This window comes from Sinocyclocheilus anshuiensis, unplaced genomic scaffold (genome assembly GCF_001515605.1).
Source record: "Sinocyclocheilus anshuiensis isolate Anshui unplaced genomic scaffold, SAMN03320099.WGS_v1.1 scaffold1453, whole genome shotgun sequence".
Classification (NCBI taxonomy): domain Eukaryota; kingdom Metazoa; phylum Chordata; class Actinopteri; order Cypriniformes; family Cyprinidae; genus Sinocyclocheilus; species Sinocyclocheilus anshuiensis.
The window spans coordinates 1,264,403-1,286,832 of NW_015549558.1; the positions used below are offsets into that span (position 1 = coordinate 1,264,403).

Consider the following 22,430-nt stretch of genomic DNA (forward strand, 5'->3'; position numbering starts at 1 on the left):
ATGACCAGTAATTCTTCTATTAAATTCAGACAAGACTGAGGTATTACTTATTGGACCAAAAATCTGCACACAGAATCCCTTAGAATACAATTTGCAAATAGAATTATGTACTATTATGTCATCTGCAGTTAAATACCTGGGTGTTATATTAGACAGCAATTTGTCTTTCAAAAATCAAATTTCATATGTTACAAAAACAGCCTTCTTCCACCTCAGAATCATTGCTAAGCTACTGAACATGTTGTCTGTTTCTGATGCAGAAAAGCTAGTTCATGCATTCATGACCTCTTGACTGGATAACTGTAATGCACTGCTAGCTGGTTGCCCTGCATCTTCAATAAACAAGCTACAGTTAGTCCAAAATGCAGCTGCTAGTGTTCTTACCTGGTCAAAAAAAATATGATCATATTATTACAATTGTATAATCTCTACATTGGTTACCTATTAAGTTCCATATTGATTTCAAAATATTGCTACTGATCTATAAGGCACTAAATGGTGTAGCTCCTGTATATTTAACTGATCTTCTTATGCCCTACAATCCATCACACTCTATATATGCCCACTAAAGGAGGGAGATCATTTTCCCATCTGGCTCCTAAACTCTGGAATAGTCTTCCTGATAATGTCCTGGGCTCAAACACTTGCTCTCTGTTTAAATCTATTCAGCCAAGCATTCGCTTAATGAATCTCATACCCTTGTTCCCAGTTAGATCAGATAAAAGTCACAAACATATTTTTTGCTTGAAACATGAACAGCAGCTATGCTAATTCTTTTCCATTTGCCTTTCTGTTCCCCGGGATGCCTATCTCGAGGTAACTATAGATTACACCAGCTCCAGCATGGATCCAAGCTCATAGAACGACTTCAGATGACCCAACAACTGTGAAGAGATGATGCTGACCCCTGAGAGGACCCCAGATGACGCCAACTTGAATCGACATGCACAACTGCCAACATTTCTCTATATTGTCATCATTATGATCACACTTATAATAATCGCTTTAATGTAAAAAAAGCTTCTGCCTAAAATTAATGTAGCTAACTTACCTTGAACTGTTCATTTGTGAAATGAACATTACTTGGACACATTCACTTCTGATAAAAGATCACTCTAAATTGTAATGTAGACACATGCATTTTCTGTAAAGCTGCTTTGAAACAATGTGTATTGTGAAAAGCACTATACAACTACATTTGAATTGAATTGAATTAAATGCTCTCTAAAACTAAAGGGTCCAATACCACCATGGATATTTTTTTAAAAGGATTATTTTTATCATTCAGTTATTTTATCAATTGCCAGGCACAGTATCAAGTGATTAAGTCAAAGGAATTTGAAGCAAAACATGTTCCAAATGAAAAGACACTCAGTAGTGGTCAACATTCCAAATGATTTTTCTCCTTGAGCTGCAACACCTACTTCAGCCTGCTCTCATAAATCTCATTCACATAATGCAACATTAAACTTACATCTTGTACAGTTTTCAGGCATTTTAAAAAGCTCCACCACAAAGACATCATTATATGACTTTACTGCATTTTAAATTCATTTAAAATGTGAGTTTAGATTTAAATTTTAAATCTGGGTGGCACATCCTGTTTAGGGAACGTCCAAAATGAATGAATCAAAATCATTTTAAATAATAAAAAAGGCTGCACTACAAATAATCCTTATCCGTCTGACTGGAGCTGTAGGCCTACATTTTCTATCATGCTCCATTTTTATTAGTAAGGAAAATAATAGCCTATATTTGTATTTTAATGTCACACAAGAAAATCTGTGACAATCTCTTTTCAGTCTGCCAGCTGTGTTCTGTTCACTGATCTATAGAGAATTATATAGATCAGTGGTTCTGTTCCTCCTGATTATTTTCTGTTTCGCTGTGTTAATATTAAAGACACTGCGTGGTTGTGGTGTCTGTTTTTATCTCCAAATCTCACATCTCTTACCCGGTTTTTCCACACGGTGCTTTAAAACTGACTCCCCTTTTTCACTTCCGATTACTTTCAGCAGTGTTCACAGTAATATTTCTCAAGCTATGCAACATTTATCTGTCAAAATGAGGAAAGCCGTTTGAAATGTCCATCAGCGTTCCAGTTAATGACGGAAAAGCTTTGATTAACTATTATGTGACACAGTTATGTTACATAATAGACCAATAGCCTACTATACAGTATTATTTAACACGACCATTATTGCTGTTGTAACTGTAAGACTCATTCATTTAAACTTTTGGGATTATTCTTATAGTAATTTCTTAATACATTTACACAATTAATTTGCTTTTGATATTCGATGTTTGAGGAGTGATGAGAATGTCACCTTACTGTACGTTTTTTGCAAATGAATATTAGTGTATTCTTAAAGCAAACCTTTGAAAGTTTATTGGCACTCGCTGACTGTTTACAGTTTCGCGCAAAGCATCATGGGGCTTTGACCAAAGATGGAGGTAGATAACTAGAATATCAAAATGTGAGCTGTAAAGCGATTTGTGCTACAAACCAGTGGGCTTATTATTCAAATAGCTAAAAATAACTTAACTGCCTTGCACTTTCAAGTTACAAATGGCCGCGCTCGGTCTTATGGTTAAGCATAGGGTGCACAGCAATAAAGGAGATGCTGTCGTCAAATTAGCTCGTTACGTTGAAGGTTTGCCTCTCCAACAGCCATTTTGTTTGGTCTCGGTCAACCTTTTAAAGTCACATTTTATTAAACATACAACTTTTTTCAACAGTTGGGTAAATGTCCAAAGGAACATCACTTCCGGTTCATGCATCACTAGCCGCCATTACAAAAACAACAACAAACGCCGATTTGAGTTGATACTATCGCGGGAAACCGTATTTAACGCACTGTTGTACCGTGTTTGCAAAAAAACAGTAGGTCATCTTAGCACTAGGCTTTTCAACAATTGTATCGTAATATGCAATTCGAACATTATCTTAATCTGCCTGCTTCGTCTCACGTTTTTTATACCATTTATTTATACGTTATGTATAAATACATAAAGATAAGTTACTATATGACATCGTAATACATCATCTTCATTCACTTCCATGATCATATGCTGAATTCGGAATAGACTCTCACTACTACTGCCATTTGAAGAAATAATAGGCCTAAGCCTGGTATAGTAGCATGTTAGTCCGAATTCAGGCTATTTTTCGTTTCCTTTCTCCTTTTTCTGAACCGCTTTTCTGTTTTTAAATAGTTATTATAGCACGACCAAACAGCTTTCCAGTGCAGGTCGTAACAAGCATTTCATTGGTTGGACCAACTGAGCGACCACGCCCCCATCACTAAACGAGTCATTGTTTTAAATCCGAACGAGACTGAACAAAGATCCGCTGAGAGAGGGGCACGTCGTGTGATTTAGTAAGTATCGTTCACAACATCAAAGGACGAGGAAGAATTGAACTGTTGGGGAAACGCATACTCATTTTTCAAGATCTCTTAGTTTATTTGCAAACATAAAACCATAACTGATAATGATACATTTCGGTTGTAAATGACTCGGTTTTTTTTTTGCGAATCGGTTGCGTAAATTGAAGACTCACTTAGTTATAACACACAAAAAGACACGCACTGATCGCCACCTACTGGAGTAACGATGCCATTTACAAAAATCCGGAAACAAATCTTTTTTTAACTGATTCAAAAGATTCGAGTCACTAGGATGAATCAAAATTCCCACCAGTGCCCAAAGTGTTTCCACGTTACAAAGCAGCAGAACGCGTGCAACGGAACGGTTTTGGATTCAAACGCGATCGACTCCTCTACGTCAGACCGACCGATCTCGCGGCATCGCCAGAGGGAGGTCCTACTACCGAAGCACCGAACGGGACAGGGTGGTGGTAAGTAGTAGTAACGTTAAATGTAATGGATTTGACTTTCTGGACAACTTGCACCGGATAGCTGGCGGCGCGACGTGTAAATGCGGAAATAAGTTAGCTGCGTGCGCGATCTGGAAATCTGGGTATCGCTAAAGATGGTTATGAATGTTTGTATTGTATGTTTTCAAATTGTTTTTATCAACCTGGTTAAAAGACTGCATGCAACATTCGACATTTATTAATACACGATATAATTTAGTTTTTGCTAAAGTGTGTGCCTCATGTAATAAACACAATTTTTTTTGAACAAATTACACAAGGAAAAACACGATATATCTAGTCTAAGAAATATATATTAATTAAGATTACACGTAAAAAGTAATCTCTAATTTCCTTAACGCATTGTGCGAACGTATAACATGTTGAATAAATTTTAGCAGAACATTTGATCAACGAACGGTAACATGTTTGTTAAGACATGACTTTTTCGCCTCGTTGTTTCCCGTGCAGTCTGTGTCCCACCGTGCAGTGTGGAGGAATGGCTGCTGGGAGGCCGCTCGCGCTTCATTGGCCCCTACAGCTGTTTCCTCCCTTTAAGTTTTCGCGGCAAATGGAATGGTGCGCATGCGCGGATATGCTCTATAACCGATTCTGAGTGTGCCTATTTTCCAAAACGTCATTTAACTTTACACGTAATAAATCGTCTTCATCTGGGAGCATTTTCTGTCGAGAAGAAAAGATCTGTTTGGTCTGTGATTCCTCCTTTCAAACGGATTTTTTTGATTGTTTGAATGAACAAACCCACATTTAGCGCATATAGTGGTCTGCGGTTAATTTAAAGACTTTACTTGTTACTATGTGGACTCAAAAATTATTATTACGTACTTAATACTGTCTTTATGTATGTATCATTGTTAGGGTATTTATTTGTGAACAATTATCAACGTTTTCAGACTAATGTATTACAATAACTCCACAGGTTATGGAAAAATGGTGGTGAATGTGAAGATTGGAGATGAGAAACACAATCTCAGTGAGCTGCTGGACTGGCTCAACCATATACTGCATGCCACTTTCAGCCAGTTGGAGCACACCTGTTCAGGTATTTTTGTTTCCAGGTTAATTGAAACATTTTAATTGGAAAGCGTTGAATGTTAGATATTTTTCAGTAACACTTTTATGGTGTTTTTTTGTAGGTGCTGCTTTTTGTCGGTTGATGGACATCATTCACCCTGGATCTATCGACATAAATAAAGTGAAGTTCACAGCAAAAGAGAATGCAGACATCTTGGATAATTACAGTCTTCTACAGGAAGCTTTCAGCAAGGCACAAATCAAGAAAGTGAGCAATTAAATAAAAATTCAGATTATGCTGGCAAAAAAAATGCATCATATAAAATGTTTTTAATTGTATGGCTATGCAATGATCAACATGTATTATTGTCAACAATGCATTTTCTCTCTTTTTTTTATAGGAACTGGAGCTGAAATTGTTGGTGAATGGAGACATCCTGAAAACATTAGATTTGCTTACATGGTTCAAAGATCTTTATGATCACAATGTTGCAAAGCAGAAGTACAACCCTCAGGAGGGTTTTGTTGAACAGGAAGTAGTATCATTGAAATCAAGCAGAGAGTTTGAAATCTGTAGGTGTTTACTTTTAGAGTTTTTTTTTTTTATTGTTGATATTGTGACCTGTATGCCATTTTTTTATGACTTCTTCCTTTCTTTTTATTGATAGCTAAGAAGGAAGAACAATCTTCAAGACTCTACAGTCCTGTGCAAACAAAGTATCTAAACCAGAAAATGCTAAATGTTAAGAGGGGATCACAGGAGTCTTTCTTCCGGAGTCCGGCCACAATGTGTTTCATCAGAAAGTATAGCTCATCTACCTCACCTGATGCTGGATCAAACTTTGCCAGTAGCAAGGACAGTCTAGTATTAGGCCAGAAATGTCGGGAAGACATTACAGCCTTCTGTAGTCAGACTCCATACTGCCTTTATTTATACCATGGAGTGGAGCTTGAGGATGAGAACAAGGCCAGTGTGCTGCTGTTGGGCTTTTTTGACAAAGTTACTGGGGAAAACAAATTCAGACTGCTTGATGTTCTTCATCCAGAGGAAGAGACTGCTGATGCCATCTGTACCTGCATAGTGGAGATGCTGAAGAAGTTCAGAATACCTCTAATAAACATGGCAATATTTTATTCAAATTTCCCAGATCATGAAGGTCTTCTCTCAGGTCTAAAGTTGCTGAAACCTGAGATTGTGTCTTTATGTGGACTTACAGATATGGCAGAAGTGTTTCACAGTGGTGTTGAGAATATGGAGTTTTCTGGCCTGATTCTGAATCTCATCACAGAGATCTACAAACACTTTCCAACTTTCCCAGCTGCTCTACAAACTTTCCTTGAAGATGTTGATTGTTCGAACTTCAGAAATATCCTGACGTCCCAATGCTCTCTCTTCTGGAGAATCATCCAGAAAATTACTTTAGCTTGGTCAGACCTTGAGAAATACTTTGGATCTCTGGATGCAGATGAAAAATCAATCTGTCGTCTTCTTAGTGACCCCAAAATAAGACTCAACGTCCTCTTTCTTTGCCACGCTTTGCAACCGCTTTGCGATTTTCAGGAGAATATTGACCGAGGTGTCAGCGTGACACAGCTGCTTCAAGATGCTTCTCAATTAGTGAGATTCTACACAACACGTTTCCTCAGACCTAAAGCAGCAGAGTTTTTTCTTAGAAGAGGCAAGACCTCGCTTATACAGGACACAGTGGGACATTTACCTAGAGGAGAGGTTGAAGTTGGCAAACAGGCTGCTGATTTTCTCCTGCAACGCTCTGAAGAGTTGACGGACTGCTTGGAGACATTCCACAGTTCCATCATCTCCTTCTACGCGACTGTAACTGTTAATATTATTGAACGTTTACCCTTCTCAGATTCTATTCTGAGAAACTTGTCATTAGTGTTGAGTCCAGGAAAAAAGCTTGAGGTGACTGGCAAAATAGTCCAAGATTTAGGTGTCTGTTTTGGAGTTTGCTCAGGCCCTGAGAATGTCAGTTTACTCACAGATGAGTTTTTGGAGTACCAGTTCATTGATGGGGGTGACACACAACTAGCCGACCAGTCAATGGAGCAGTACTGGAAGACGGAGCTGAGGATTATGGGAAGGACATCTGGTTTTGGGAAATTAATCATTAGCTTGTTGGCTTTGCCCAGAACGTTGAAAAAAGAGATCATTTTTGAACAGGTGAGTCTGGTGTTTGAAGAGCTTGAGAAACCAAAATATCATTTATCAGATATCTGTGTGATAAGATATAATTTCTCCCTTTTAATGTGACCGTGGTTATGAAAATTAATTTAGTTTGGATTAAGGGACCTCTGACGATGTTTAAAGTGTCGAGAACATTCAGAGCAACTTTCGTCCATGGCAATGCACTGTCAACCGTCTAGAGCAGGGGTGTCCAAACTCGGTCCTGGAGGGCCGGTGTCCTGAAGAGTTTAGCTCCAACCCCAATTAAATACACCTGAACCAGCTAATCAAGCTCTTACTATGCATACTAGAAACTTAAAGGCAGGTGTGTTGAGGCAAGTTAGAGCTAAACTCTGTAGGACACCGGCCCTCCAGGACCGAGTTTAGTCACCCCTGGTCTAGAGCATCCAAGCATGACAGCAAGTTTTACATAAGCAAATGTCTGAAAGTTTGGTTTGTGTTTGTGCGTGGTTGTCTGTATCTTAGATGTTTCAACAAACTGACTATCTCAAGGAGAGGAAAATGGAGGACTTTGAGGAGAAGGACATGGCTGAGGACGATGTTACAGACAGCAGTTCATATAAAAGTGCTCCATCACATCTCAGCCCAGAGACTCAAGGGAGCGTTATGTCCGGTAATGAGACATACTTATACTCCATAAGGTTCAATATATATTGAGGAGCTGATCTGTACTTACTTTGCATCACAAATGCTTTTGCATTTCAGATATCATTGACTTAACGGAAATGGATGACATGGCACCAATATACGTGGAGGACATTGCACCAATGGAAGTGGATGAAATTGTGCCAATCTCTTCTGATTCAGACACAGAAAGCCAAAATAACACAGAAGGTTTCAGACCCTGTTCAGACATACCAGCTACTAGTGGTATTTTCTTTTACAGTTCTGCAACATTGAGTAAAACTTACTTAGCCCTTCTTTTTGCTAGGGGATTATCCGTATGTGTCTGTGATCCTAGATGATGATGAGGATGATGAAATCACTGATGATGATGACGATTACAACTGTGATGCCAATGATGTCACATGGAATTATGCGGTAAATGTCGGTCTCATTTGTTTTAAGTTTAGTTCTGGATATCTTTATTGAACATTTTGCTTTCTCTGCCAGAAAAGAAAAGAAAATACGTCTTCTACACAAAACAATGAGAAAACCGAATACCAGGTAACTTTTTTTAATATATATTTTTTAATATTATAATAAAAATAAATGTTTTATTACTTCTGTGCAATTAATCTAAAGCTGAAGTGAGAAGTTTCTGTGCTTTTAACTATTTCTTTAAGATGGAACAGGATAAAGTGTTTTAACATCAGAAAAATGAGAGAGAGTAAGACTTTAGACTCTCCATCCAACGAGTGCTATGTTTTCTTTTTAGGATGGTTACACAGTGGGTGAGATGGTTTGGGGGCCGATTGAGGGCTTTGGTCTTTGGCCTGGACTGGTTCAGAGCTGGGACAGCAAGAGGCCTTGTGGCTCCATGCGTAAAGTGATTTTCTTTGGGAACAGGATGCTATCAGAGGTAGAAAAATGGCTATGCAGTGTTATGTGCAAGCTTTTGGGTATTCTTTTACTTAAATATGTGTATATAACAAATGGTCTATTGCAGGTCCAAGCAGACGATCTCCTGCCCTTTGTTTCATTTGCCAAGTGCTTCTGTTCTAATTCCTTCGCTACAGTAATGGCGTACAAAGATGCAATTTTTAATTCTCTGCAGGTAAGACAAATTTTGTTATTAGTGCTTTGTAGTTCATGCACTAGCATGCGGTTTGCAATTTACTCTGATATTACAGTCTGGAAAAACAGTTTTGGAAAGCTAAGCCTAATTTTGCCCCTAAATATCACTGGTAATATTTTTGTTTGCACTTTGGAAAACATTTGTTTGCAATTCGTATTGGTTATGCTAGTGGCACTGAAATTACTTAACCTTTAAAGGTTTAAAAAAAACTTCCAAATGTTAGTACAAAACAGAAACATATTTGCGTCTCATTGTGTGATTGTTCATGTGTCTGTAGGTGGCCTCCAGACGCAGTCGAATGTTTTTTTCTCCTGAGACAGACTCTAAGGATGAACTGCTTAGAGTCATGTTGGACTGGGCCTTTGGAGGCTTTGAACCATTGGGTCCAGAAGGACTTCAACCTCAATCAGAATGCAATGGTATGCAACAAGCCCCGAAGGGCGCTCTTTAACCACAGTGCTTTATTCCAATGTGTAGCATGTAGTATCAAATGCTGTATTAATTTACTATGTATTTATATCTCTCTTTCTTCCTTAGACAAGATTTGTATGCCTCAATCAGTGAATAGGAACATGAGAAAGCACAAAGACTCTAAAGGAAAGTTATTTAAATTAACTGTGTCTCTCAGTAAACTCCCTGAATCCCTGGACCTGCACAGTGGCTCGATAGACCTTGGGACAACCGATGTTTATAGAAAAAGCATGTATTCAGAATTGAATCAGAGATCCTGGCAGACTGTGAAGACCCGTAGAAAACAAAAACCACAGCGGAATAAGCATCAAAATATTACCCCAAGCGTACATATCGAGTCCAGACAGAACAGCCAAAAAAGACGTAAGTACATCATTAATATTTATTGTTGCTATTAAAATTGTGATGGCAAAGGAAGAAAAAAACCCTAAGTAGCCTGGTGTTTATTGAAATGTTTTGACAGATCAAATGGTGCATGAATTTCTGGAAAACAAGAGAAACATTCAAGGTCAGAAACCCTTTCATAAACATTGCAGTAACTGTTGATAATGAGTGAAGGTCATCCTAACTTAATTTCTCCTCCTTCTCAGAGTTCTGCTTATCATGTGGGAGTACGCCTGTCGAAATCATCCACCCACTATTCGAAGGAATGCTGTGTTCAAACTGCAAGGTAGTAAATACAGTTACACAGCTGTAGTTCTCTCCACACAGGGGTTTTGGCTATACCAGCTACAGCTGTTACTAAATGTTGCATAAAATCAAGTATACAGTCATACAACACAATACAATCCTTCAGTGATGTGTCTGTTTGTCACATGTAGTATAATTTCACGGAGACGCTGTACAGATATGATGAAGATGGTTATCAGTCGTACTGCACCGTCTGCTGTTCTGGCATGGAGGTCATTCTGTGTGGCCATGACAACTGTTGTCGGTGAGTGTTTATGGTAATGTTGATACAAGGTCATGGGTTTGATTCCCAGGGAAAGCAAAATCTGATAAAATGTGTAGCTTGAATGCAATGTATGTATTTAGTATTTCAACTGGTGTTCTTAGACATATACTTGTGTATAGTTGAACTTGGTCTTTTACGCTTCCCTAGCTCCTACTGTGTGGACTGTCTGGATATCCTGGTGGGTGAGGGCACATTTGACCAGCTGAAAAATGTAGACCCATGGACGTGTTACCTGTGTGCACCTGAGAGCAGCTCTCGAGCTTTGAAGCCCAGGAATGACTGGAGCATCCGAGTGCAGGAATTCTTTGCCAACAACAGCGCTATGGAGTTTGTTAGTGCTTGTTTCATATTGTTCATCATCTTGTAAAAATGTTTACTCTGATATTACAGTCTGGAAAAACAGTTTTGGAAAGCTAAGCCTAATTTTGCCCCTAAATATCACTGGTAATATTTTTGTTTGCACTTTGGAAAACATTTGTTTGCAATTCGTATTGGTTATGCTAGTGGCACTGAAATTACTAGCTATACAATATGAATATGATCTTCCTTATTTGTGTTTGAATTGGTTCGACCAATGACATTTGTTCTCCTCAGGAGCCCCATCGTGTTTACCCATCAATCCCTGCTAACCAGCGACGTCCAATCAGAGTGCTTTCTTTATTTGATGGTATAGCCACAGGTAAAACTGCCCGTATTCCTCAACCACTTTAGTTTAATACATACTTATTATAGTGTTCTTGTACTGGTTATATGACTCATTTAAATGCATTTTTATGTTTCAGGATACCTTGTCTTGAGGGATCTTGGCTTCAAAGTGGAAAAATATGTGGCCTCAGAAGTTGATGAAGAGTCCATTACCATTTCCATGGTCAACCATGATGGAAAAATCACTCATGTGGAAGATGTTAAAAACATTACGAAACAGCATGTATGCAAAATTATTTTTCGTCGTCTTGTTTTTTCCCCCCATGTCTTTAAAGTGTTAGTTTACCCCAAAATGAAAATTGTCATCATTTACTGACCCTCATGTCATTCTAAAACCACAAGAGTTTTCGTCTTTGGTTCATTAATATTTTTATTTTTATTCATTTCTGTTCCTCGATTGACAGTCTCTTCACCCAAAATTCTGATGCTTCAAAATGTTTGTAAAGAGATCAAAAATAAATCCATATGAATGAAGAGGTTTAATCCAAGTCTTTTGAAGAGACGCAATCATTTTATATGATGAACAGATTTCATTTAGGCTTTTATTCACATATAATCATTGATCAGTGAACATAAACAGAAGTTCAACCATTCCTGCTCGACACGCGAGACCAAACCTCATTTGTTCTCACGCATCAAGCAAGCATGTTTTAGCTTTGGTCACCTGATTTAAATGCTGTAAACATTGTTCATTGATCAATGATTTTATGTGAACAAAAGCCTAAATTAAATTATTCATCTTATAAAGTGATCATATCTCTTCAAAAGACTTGGATTAAACCGCTCAATTCATATGGATTTCTTTTTTGATCTGTTTATGAACGTTTTGAAGCGTCAAGAGTTTTGAGTGAATATACTTTCAATGGAGGGACAGAATCTGAGATTTTATTAAAAGTATCTTCATTTGTGTTCCGAACACAAACAAATTTCTTTTAGGTTTGGAACAACATGAGGGTGAGTAAATGATAACAGGATTTTCATTTTGGGTTGATGTAACCCTTTAAATGGTAAAACCTCTCTGCACATGTACTGAGATTTATTTACACATCTGAAGAAGACTCCTCAGCAGTCTGCTGATTGAATTTATTCTCTTTCTTTGTTCAGATTGACAGATGGGGCCCGTTTGATCTTCTCATTGGTGGAAGTCCTTGTAATGACTTGTCCATAGTCAATCCTGCCCGGAAAGGCTTGTTTGGTAAGTCTGGATCCTGAAATCTAGTACATGATTCACACATCAGATTTAAAGTTTTGTTGAACGTGCTACTGCTGGGTGTGCTCAGCCAGCGCTTCATCTCATGTCAAAACAGGTAACAGTTAGCATCATTCATTGCATCTGAGATCCTCTTTACTCTCTGCAGAGGGCACAGGGCGGCTCTTTTTTGAATATTATCGGCTTCTGAATGTTATGAAGCCGAAGGAGGATGACTCACAGCCGTTCTTCTGGCTGTTTGAGAACGTGGTGTTCATGCAAACCCAGGTTAAAGCTGACATTTGCCGCTTTCTGGAAGTGAGTGTTCTTCTTGTTTCATAGACGTTTTGATAAATACTCTCAGCAGTTTATGGTAAATTTTAAAAAGCTCTTACATCTTGGGCAAATTGTGGCCTAATGGTTAGAGAGTCGGACTCGTAACCCGAAGGTTGCGGGTTCGAGTCTCGTACCGGCAGGGATTGTAGGTGGGGGGAGTGAATGTACAGCGCTCTCTTCCACCTTCAATACCACGACTGAGGTGCCCTTGAGCAAGGCACCGAACCCCCAACTGCTCCCTGGGCACCGCAGCAAAAATGGCTGCCCACTGCTCTGGGTGTGTGTTCACGGTGTGTGTGTGTGTGTTCACTGCTGTGTGTGTGCACTTAGGATGGGATAAATGCAGAGCACTAATTCCGAGTATGGGTCACCATACTTGGCCACGTCATGTCACTTTCACTTTCATTCTATATATTTTTTCTTGAATCTTGGGATCACGATTCACACAAGAATGTTTTGTTTTTAGTGTAACCCTGTGCTTGTTGATGCTGTGAAAGTGAGTCCAGCTCACAGAGCAAGATACTTCTGGGGGAACATACCTGGCATGAACAGGTGTGTGTCAGTTATATTCATATGAATAACACACTTGTTTTTTTTTTTGTTTTTTTTTTAACCTGGAAAATACACTCAACAGTGTAAACTAAACATCATCCATTTTATTCTGTTTTGACCAGACCAATCATAGCATCTCAGAATGATAAACTCCGGCTTCAGGAATGTCTGGAGCCTGGCCGCACTGCAAAGGTCTGTCATGAGCTTCTAACCAAAGATATGCAGTACATAGTTCACTAGTGATGAGTTCTGAAACTGGGTTATGTTTTAGTACAAACTGAAATTTGTACTGTTTTGCAGTATGAAAAAGTTCGCACTATCACCACACGACCAAACTCACTGAAGCAGGGCGCCAATGACGCACATTTCCCCATCACCATGAATGGAAAAGATGACAATATATGGATCACAGAAATGGAGAAGTAAGTTTTACTTCTGCCCTTAGCTGTAAATAAACATTCAAATACAAATATGTATTTTATTTATGATGATTCTCACACTTTCACAGAATATTTGGATTTCCGAAGCATTACACGGATGTGAAAAATATGGGGCGTTTACAGAGGCAGAGAGTGCTGGGGAAGTCCTGGAGCGTCCCGGTCATAAGACATCTTTTAGCACCACTGAAGGATTACTTTGCTTGTGACGAGGTCCCCTTGAAATGAACAGACATGATTTATCTTTTTCTGTCAGTGTGAATAGACTCAGGGACATGAGAATTTGTTGCTTTTAATGGTTTTACCCTTATTTTTTAAACTAAAATATGACTACCCGAAGAATTGTTTGGAATAATGTATGCTGGGAAACTATAGAAGGTTGATTCCATTTTATTGAATGTTGCATCAAGTCACGTCACTAAAAAAAAGTCATTTTCTCAATTTGCAGTCATGTTTAGCTACAAATGGAGTAACAAATTTGATGTGGGATTGAGCAAAATGAATAAACATGATGAGCAAAATGAATGTGCAATGCTCTGTGAAGTACCAAAATTACTACTGTCTAAGGTAAAGAAAATTATCAAATGTCACAAAACAGTAATTCACCACATCTTTGCTCCCACATTTTCATTATCTGAAGCATTTTGCCACTTGGTAGCTTTTATGTCCTTATGTCCATAATTATTATACAATGCACAATTTTTTTATCTAAGTCACATTTACTATAATAAGTTGTCATTTTCAGCTTATTATTTTAGTATAATTTTTTTAGTATTTAAAAAGTCTTAAACGAGTTATTAACGTACCAAATTAAACGAGACACAAAACGACTTTTATTTTGAAACGCAAAGACAAGCCTATTTTGGATGGACAGTCACGCAAAGTCTTCCACTGTGTAAGTAGACCTTCAGTCCTATTTTACGATATTTAGAAGAGAAGTAAGGGATAGCAGTATGCGTTGAGTGTCTACATAGATATCCTATGTAGAGGAATGGCTGCTGTTGGAACTTGGCCGCTTTCGCTTTATTTGCAGCAGCATCCGTTGCTGTCCACCCATTTACCGCGAAAACTTAAAAACAGGATGTTTGAAGGTTTCGCGGTAAATGGGTGGACGTGCTCAGTAACGCGTTCTCAGTCACAATATTCTCATCTTCCAGTGTTGCTCCTGAACTAGACATGCCAGTTGTAAAGGCGTCTTCATTTGAGAGGGCCTCGTTCAAAAAGAGAACATCTTTTCGGTTTGTTACTTTTCCTTTCAGCATTTGATGTAGTGTGCGTGTTGACATTTTCATAATCTACATTCCCGCACATTGCACACTGACTGACAACAGTGTATACAGCATTGATTAATGTAAGAGCAAAATCGTGAAATCACCAGATGTCCAACGTTGTAGCAAAATTAATTAAATTAGGTCTCAGCGTAGCGGGAAGCACAACAATCATAATTCATACGGCCATAGAAAACCGCGCGCGCGAATCATTTAAAAATAACTAACTTCACATTAGTTTATAGATGTTATTAAATAACTACTTAAAGGTGTGAGACTAAATATGTAGTTGTGATTTCAGAGAGATTTTACACGTCTAATTAAGCAAAATATGTTAGCAAGTGTGATCGAGAATTTTTTGCTGATTTTTTTAATCCTTTGATTAAATGCAGTGAAGCTAAACTTCACACTTAAATGGTAAGAAACGAATCTTTTCTTAGTTCAGAGGTTTTCAAATCAAAATCATATTTTGCAGACTAACATTAACATTACATTTTCAGATGTCTTTAGTTTGTTTCTCTTTCCTCCTTTGAAAATGTAAAAGAAAAGGTGAGTCTGTCAATCATGTGGAATAATGTCTTTGTTGCTAACAACAGTTAATTTGTAATGCAGTGGGTGCCTGAGATAACCTATCACTCCCCAAAAACCCCTTTTCTTCTGGTTAGAACTCAGATTGACCTACGAGATGATCCTATAACTATTACAAGGCTTGCAAAAAAACAAACAAAAGCCAATCAAACAAGAGACAGCTGAAAAACTGGCCAGAGACTTAAAGGCAGTGAAATATGTTGAATGCTCTGCTCTAACACAGGTAGGTTACGCGTGTCGGTATGTTGTTTATAAAGCCAAGTTTTAAGTGTTTTTCTTTATTTGTGTAACAAACCGATTCACTTTTTTTCCTATGTTACAGAAAGGACTAAAGAATGTATTTGATGAGGCAGTATTAGCAGCTCTAGGGCCCCCAGGATCCCAGAAGACATGCAAATGTGTTATTTTATGAGCTGGACACAGCAGCATCTTCAAAGACAAATCTGGGTGTAAACCAACAGGATTGTTTTATTTTTGTACAGGTTTTTATCAGGAAAGTAACAATAGGTTTTATTCAACAGTTTTTTTCCCCATCATATACCTTGATACTCATGTCATATGATAGGATGATATGTGTGCAGATTGTAGTCTCTTGACTCATTTTGTGTGCCACTTTTGAAGTAATTAGTTTAATATATGTGTGATGTCTGTTATCAGCTGAATATGACTTGTCCCACATTATGTCAAGTTGAGTCACTGGGGAATATCTAAGAAATTTGTATTTTAAATAAAAATATAAAAAATTATATATACAGAAACTATTCAGATTCTGATCTTCTTTTAAAAATATTCATAGTATTTCAGTGTGGTGACAAATATTTACATAGTTTTATACACTGCCACTTTACCAAAACGTATATAACAAATACATTTTTTAGACTAGGATAAACTTGTCATGGAGGGGGGAAATGATCAAAATCAGTTTTCTCATGTTATTTCTCTAATATGGACAGCTGTATATGATGGGCCCTTTTTAAATATTTAATCACATGATGAAAAATAATTAAGCGGGCGGTATAGCTCCCTCCCCCATTACTTTAGTTTTAAGCAATCCTTTCAAACAGCAGCTGCATATATGCAATTATACATATTAAAAGAAGTATTTAAAAATGATGACAATGTAGATAAAGATAAATTCATGTTATGGGAACATATCTGAAACGCAAGTGATGGCCCTCCTTATTAACAAAACATGAATGAGTCTGTTTCGGGTACTCAGTCTCAGTGCAACACAGTTTTTGGGAGATAATACGAATGCACTGATAATTAAGGCCTTTGGAAATATAAACATCTAAAAATGGATTTATATGTAGTACAAAAATAAAAAATACAGAACGATGAGTCTTCAAATACAGTCTTCAAGTTTTGTACAACACTGAGAGATGCACTTTTAACTTTTATAAGGCCTTTAAATTTACATTTACATATAACAGCGTTTCTCATAACAAAGAACAAATTCAGACAGTAAGACACTATCACTCTTCAGCTGCACAGATCTCCACACTACTGTTGGTGACCCGTATCCCATACCAGCCTGCCCAAAACTGTGTATCCTTCCCACCATGAGTGAAACGGATAAACCGAACCCCAGGTCCATAATCCTTAAAGACATGTGTCATCTGAAATTTTTGTAAAAATGTATATTTGGTGAGAATGACACAGTTATTTTTATCAGGTTCAGCTGATTGTATTTTATTCTACTCACTTCACACCACTGCTGATCGTTCCACTGTGGAAAGAAAACTGGTTCAGGCTCAAAGGTATTGATGGGTTTCTTCTTCTGATCAAGCAACTCTACACAGATTTGATACATGCTCCCACAATCGCAGCGCGGGGCGTACCTGCACCAGACAAAACATTCACAAAATAAACTTTATTAATTGGTATAATAAAGGAACCACTGATACTGTAAAATTAGAGTTTGAGCAAACGCTCACCAGTCAGATATTTTGATATGAGGTTGTAGTTGATCCATGAAAGCAGCACTGTAGCCTTCTTTCTTCAAATCTATCAGCTGTTGCTTCATACATAACCTGAGGACAAAGTTTATGGGTGACAAAGAAGGCCTCGCTATTGTCCTTTTAGCTAAACTGAATAAAAAAAGCATTTTAAAATAAATTTATTTAGGTTTGACTTTTCAGCTGAAGAATAAGTAATTTCAAGCTTACCAGTAAGAGGTGACAAAGTATTTTGCGACTGTGAAATGTGGGATTTCTACAGAATTATCTTCTACTGTCCAGCAGTCACCACCATTCTGTACAATCTTCCATCCACTGAACTCCTCTAATCAGACCAGCAGAGGAGCACATTATATAAATGAAGCAAGTGACACTGGCATTGCTTTTTCAGAAGGGAATAAGGTGGCAAACTAAGTGTTAAAATTAATTGTTTAAATATTAAGTGAATTTAGGGTAATTTCATATCTAGCGGTTCAATGAACACTGCTTGACCATTACCTCTGTATATTGGTATTGCAAAACCAATATTTGTATTTTATGTGGTTTAACCACAGTGGCCATCATGGCCTACAACATTTGCACATTGTTGTTCTTTAGACTTATAATTTAAGGTCAAATGTAATGATCAATAGTGCTCAGGGTTCCACATTTAGGGTCAATTTACAACGGGAAGGATTTGAGTCTCAGTCCTAAATCTTTTTAGGGGGTCCTAGTTAAAGGGTTAGTTCACCCAAAAATGAAAATTAGCCCATAAATTACCCTCAAGTCATCCTAGGTGTATATATTACTTTCTTCTTTCAGACAAATCCAGTCAGAGTTATATTAAAAATGGTCTTTGATCTTTCAAGCTATTTAATGGCACTCAGCGGGTGTTGCATGCATCAGTCCAAAAGAAGTTAAATAAAAAGCGCCCATCCTTAATAAAAAAAAAAGTGTCTCACACGGCTCCGGGGGGTGAACAAAGGCCTCCTGTAAGAAAAACAACCATATTTAAAACGTAATAATCACTTTAATTTAGCTTGCGCTCACTGTTGTACACTGGAAGCAGTTCCGGGGGAATGACGTATAAGTTCAAAAGCGGAGAGATCAAAACAAAACAACGGTCACTAATTAGAAGTACAAAACGAGGATTTGTAAAGAAGAATGTCGGAGGATTTCGATATAAGCCAAGAGGAGACTGGTTTTCCTTTGCTAAAATAAGGAAACTTTGCTTCCTTTGATCCTGTAAACAAACGTTGGTTTTCACGAGACTCACCGGCGCATGCGCAACGCTGAACTCATACGTCATGCTCCCGGAACTGCTTCTGTGTACAACTGCTGGCGCAAGCTAGATTAAAGTGATTATTACGTTTTGAATATGGATATTTTTCTAACAAAAACGCATCGATTCGCTACAGAAGGCCTTTCTTTGTTCACCCCCCGGAGCCGTGTGAGACACTTTTTTTATGGACGGGCGCTTTTTATGTAACTTCTTTTGGACTGATGCATGCAACACCCGCTGAGTGCCATTAAACAGCTTGAAAGATCAAAGACCATTTTTAATATAACTCCAACTGGATTCGTCTGAAAGAAGAAAGTCATATACACCTAGGATGACTTGAGGGTGAGTAATTTATGGACTAATTTTCATTTTTGGGTGAACTAACCCTTTAAGTATAGCATTCATGCAGAACATTTTTAGGGTTTTCTTTTTAATGGGGTTGAGAACGCGTGAAAAAGTGAAATTTTTTAACATTTGGATGTTTGCCGAGGCCCCCTCGTGGTCCCTAGCCCCCTTCATGAAAACCACTGTTTTAGACCTCATTAACAAACAAAAGCTATGGTGTGTCAATCATAAACATAATTAATCTAAAATACTGTTAATTTGTATTATTTGTTATGCTTATACTACATTCATATCTAACAATACATGAATCCTGTAGGCTTTTCCCCAGATTTTTACTAGCTCTAGCACTGTAACCAGCAGAATCACATACTCAAATTTTACAGCAGAATGCTATCGAGGACATGTATCTGTGAAAATTTCAGCTTGCTATCTGGTCCCCCACCAGAAATAATCAACTCTAAATTAAGGGGAATTTTTTAAAAATTTGGCACTTTCTTACACCTTTACTTTCTATATGCACCTTATGTCAAGCCACCAAATTTTTTACATTAAAATCCACAGTATGAAAACTGGATATTCTATAACTGCAAAACAAAGAGTCTGGAACACGTGAAGATGAAAAATAAAATACTTGAGGAATATCAACACAGTGCAAAATTCTACCACTGTGATTCCCAAAAGCATCGTAAGCCTATAGATAGTAAAAACTACTGCCACCAATGGCTTCAATGATCAACTTAGGTTGACGATGCTTCTGGGAAATGCAGTCCAGAATATGAAGCATACTGCTTTATTAAAAATATTTAATATTTTCTGTCCAGTGGCTCACCTTCTGCCCTGGGATTCTTGAGCAAGTTACGTCGTTTCTTAGTTAAGAAGTAAAACTGGCGCCAGTTGACTGGTGGTCTGGAAACATCTTGTGGCTGGATCCCCTCTCTCCGACAGCGCTCTCTCCAGTGTGAGGCACTGTCCACCAGCTCCTTCCACTCATGACACACCAGACGACAGACTCGCACCACCTGATGAGCAGGCAGATTCAGTAGGATCTCCTCAACCACAGCTAGAGGAACATCTGAACGCAGACCTGAGCACTGACAGAGGAAGAAAGATTCAGTTCTAATCCTGTTGGAAAATCCAGCTCTGGAACATGGTTGCTGGTTTTTAGCTGGTCATCAGCTATACCATGTTCCACCCTGACCTTTGTAACATGGCATGACCATCTGGCTTAATGCTGGTCCAAGATGATCTACCTGTCATATGGCAAGTCAGTCCATTTCGACTAGCATTTGATTTAACGCTTTAACAACTGGCTGTAACGGAAACCAAAGAGCTCAACAACTTACTGAGTCTGATCTGGGTTTAAAGTCCCTCGAAGCAACATGAAATTGTCCGCTCTCTGACTGGCCCATTTTTGTTTTTGATATTATATTTGCTTTATAAGTCACTCTTGCGCGTCTGGACCTACGGGTGGAAACGTAGGTTATGTCTCATAGTCTGACGATGTTGCAGTAAAAAACTGAAACACAAGTAACCTAGCTACCTTCGCATTAATGATATGTCAAAGAACGTTCTTCTAACCAGTGATAACGACTCTTAATGCGGCAGCATTGAATGAACCTGGAATAGTCTAGCAGTGGAGCACCGACGGCTCACTTCTGACGGCTCAGATCTGTTATATGTACTGCTTTTCGGTTTAGATATCGCATTAGTTACACACAGTAGCATTCTAGATTCCAAACTCGCTGAGTCAGAATATAATTAATCCTTATAATCACATGTTTAACGAGATCCCAAACCGAACGTAGCCTTCTGTTACAGGTGTTACGGTTTAACTGGTGACCGTGTTATCTGGTGACCAACTTCCTGGTTCAGGTCTCCGCTCCGGATGTGATGGAACGACCGCAGCAGATTCGTCGATTCTGAAAGCACAAACTGACGTGATATTAAGCTGTCTACTAAACGCACAGTTGCTCATTACATGATTTTGGTACTCTTGTAAAGATTACAAATTATTGGTATGATCGCCCGTAGCGGCTTAAGTACGGAAAATAATCCAAAAGGTCTGTTTGGTACGTTTCGAACACGCGCTAAACGACGCTAGTAATGAACCACTGAGCTACCGAACTACACTGGTTCAGGTTCAGCGTCACATTGTGCGGCTGGCTGAATCAAGGAAATGTGACCGTGTTAACTTGTGACCTGTGTTAACCTATTATGAAAATGAACCACAGTAGAAAGCTGACTACATTTTATGGTTTATGATATTAAAGTACATTTCATGGACTCTCAGACCATGGTAAATTTGCGGCTGCTATGGTTTAATGTTAATTACAATATCGTTAAACTATATTTACTATAGTAAAAACATGGTATATTTTCTTCAGAAACTCAGTAACGCTATTTCCAAGTTGTTTTGCCGTTATTTTCTCGTATAAATACTTTGGAAGCCACTTGATTATCTGATTGTAGAGAATGAAATGACCCTCCTCTATCAGTGTGGTTGAATACTATCTGTATAGTATACCTGCCGTATACTAACACGAACTATTTTATATGGGTTCGAAGCTGCTGTGATTTTTTTTTTTTGTGCTTATTTTATTGTCTTATGCTGATTAACCGTGTGAACATTTACAGTCTGTTTAGCCTACATATCGACTGCGAATATATTCACAAGCAGAAAATAATATTGTATCACTTATTAACATTTTATGTAAGAATTTTTTTCCCCAATCCCCCCCAGGAGCCGAGAATATGCCATTGTTTTGGTGCAATTCCTGATTGTATCAAACCTTTCGTCAAGTCTGGCCCTAAAGGTTCTCTACACTCTCCTAATTTTTGACAACACTAACTTATTTGTTGACCCATGTCTTTTCAATGCCATGTCAAACAAATATATTCGTTCAATTTTTAGTAGATCTCAGATTTCCTTGCCTGCTTTTTGGAATAACATATTTAGTGAAATATGTTTTGTATTTGTAATTGTTATCCTTTTACTGCATATAAAAATATATTAAAAGAAGTGTTATGAGAAATATAGCCTTTGGTATACCAACAATTATACACAAGATGTGTTTTCAACCTAAGTCTTATTGACCTATTTTGAGAAGATACACTTGTGACCCTGGACCACAAAAATCTTAAGTCGCTGGGGTATATTTGTAGCAATAGGCAAACAAACAAAAAAACATTGTATGGGTCAAAATTATCTTTTTTTTTATGTCAAAAATCATCAGGATATTAAGTAAAGATCATGTTCCATGAAGATATTTAGTAAATTTCCTACCCTAAATATTTCAAAGCTTAATTTTTTATTAGTAATATGCATTGCTAAGAGCTTCATTTGGACAGCTTTAAAGGCGATTTTCTCAGTATTTCGAATTTTTTGCACCCTCAGATTCCAGATTTTCAAATAGTTGTATCTCGGCCAAATATTGTCCTAACAAACCATACATCAATGGAAAGCTTATTTATTCAGCTTTCAGATGATATATAAATCTCAATTTCAAAAA

General features: G+C 37.9%; 2 protein-coding genes and 1 long non-coding RNA gene across 7 annotated transcripts; 2 read left to right on the plus strand and 1 right to left on the minus strand.

The window, feature by feature from the left end:
• Positions 1–3,760: 3,760 nt before the first annotated feature.
• Positions 3,761–14,069, plus strand: dnmt3bb.2 (DNA (cytosine-5-)-methyltransferase 3 beta, duplicate b.2). Of its 2 annotated transcripts, none has more exons than XM_016445070.1 (25): positions 3,761–3,859; positions 4,818–4,940; positions 5,035–5,180; positions 5,314–5,485; positions 5,581–7,094; positions 7,584–7,731; positions 7,824–7,952; positions 8,050–8,159; positions 8,232–8,285; positions 8,497–8,640; positions 8,728–8,835; positions 9,134–9,275; positions 9,394–9,690; positions 9,791–9,835; positions 9,918–9,997; positions 10,149–10,261; positions 10,430–10,613; positions 10,877–10,961; positions 11,065–11,210; positions 12,092–12,182; positions 12,346–12,494; positions 12,979–13,064; positions 13,187–13,256; positions 13,365–13,486; positions 13,573–14,069. In XM_016445070.1, exons 2-25 carry the CDS (start codon positions 4,829–4,831, stop codon positions 13,727–13,729), a joined length of 4,404 nt encoding a protein of 1,467 aa, XP_016300556.1. In that variant the 5' UTR covers positions 3,761–3,859; positions 4,818–4,828; the 3' UTR covers positions 13,730–14,069. The 2 variants fall into 2 exon arrangements, with proteins under 2 accessions (XP_016300556.1, XP_016300555.1); XM_016445069.1 differs by lacking the exon at positions 3,761–3,859 and adding an exon at positions 4,474–4,586.
• LOC107657062 (F-box only protein 44-like) lies at positions 13,641–20,690 on the minus strand. 3 transcript variants are annotated; one of them, XM_016445073.1, is made up of 7 exons: positions 20,462–20,690; positions 20,265–20,382; positions 19,751–20,012; positions 17,526–17,640; positions 17,295–17,390; positions 17,063–17,198; positions 13,641–13,719 (listed from the first exon to the last, which is right to left on the minus strand). In XM_016445073.1, exons 1-7 carry the CDS (start codon positions 20,467–20,469, stop codon positions 13,696–13,698), a joined length of 759 nt encoding a protein of 252 aa, XP_016300559.1. In that variant the 5' UTR covers positions 20,470–20,690; the 3' UTR covers positions 13,641–13,695. The 3 variants fall into 3 exon arrangements, with proteins under 3 accessions (XP_016300559.1, XP_016300558.1, XP_016300557.1); XM_016445072.1 differs by lacking the exon at positions 13,641–13,719 and adding an exon at positions 15,822–16,976 and having other exon boundaries at positions 19,751–19,940; XM_016445071.1 differs by lacking the exon at positions 13,641–13,719 and adding an exon at positions 15,824–16,976.
• On the plus strand, positions 14,332–16,085 carry LOC107657064 (uncharacterized). Of its 2 annotated transcripts, none has more exons than XR_001630630.1 (3): positions 14,332–14,396; positions 15,435–15,580; positions 15,680–16,085. It is a non-coding gene; the product is annotated as an uncharacterized LOC107657064 (long non-coding RNA). The 2 variants fall into 2 exon arrangements; XR_001630631.1 differs by lacking the exon at positions 14,332–14,396 and adding an exon at positions 14,432–14,739.
• Positions 20,691–22,430: the final 1,740 nt, after the last annotated feature.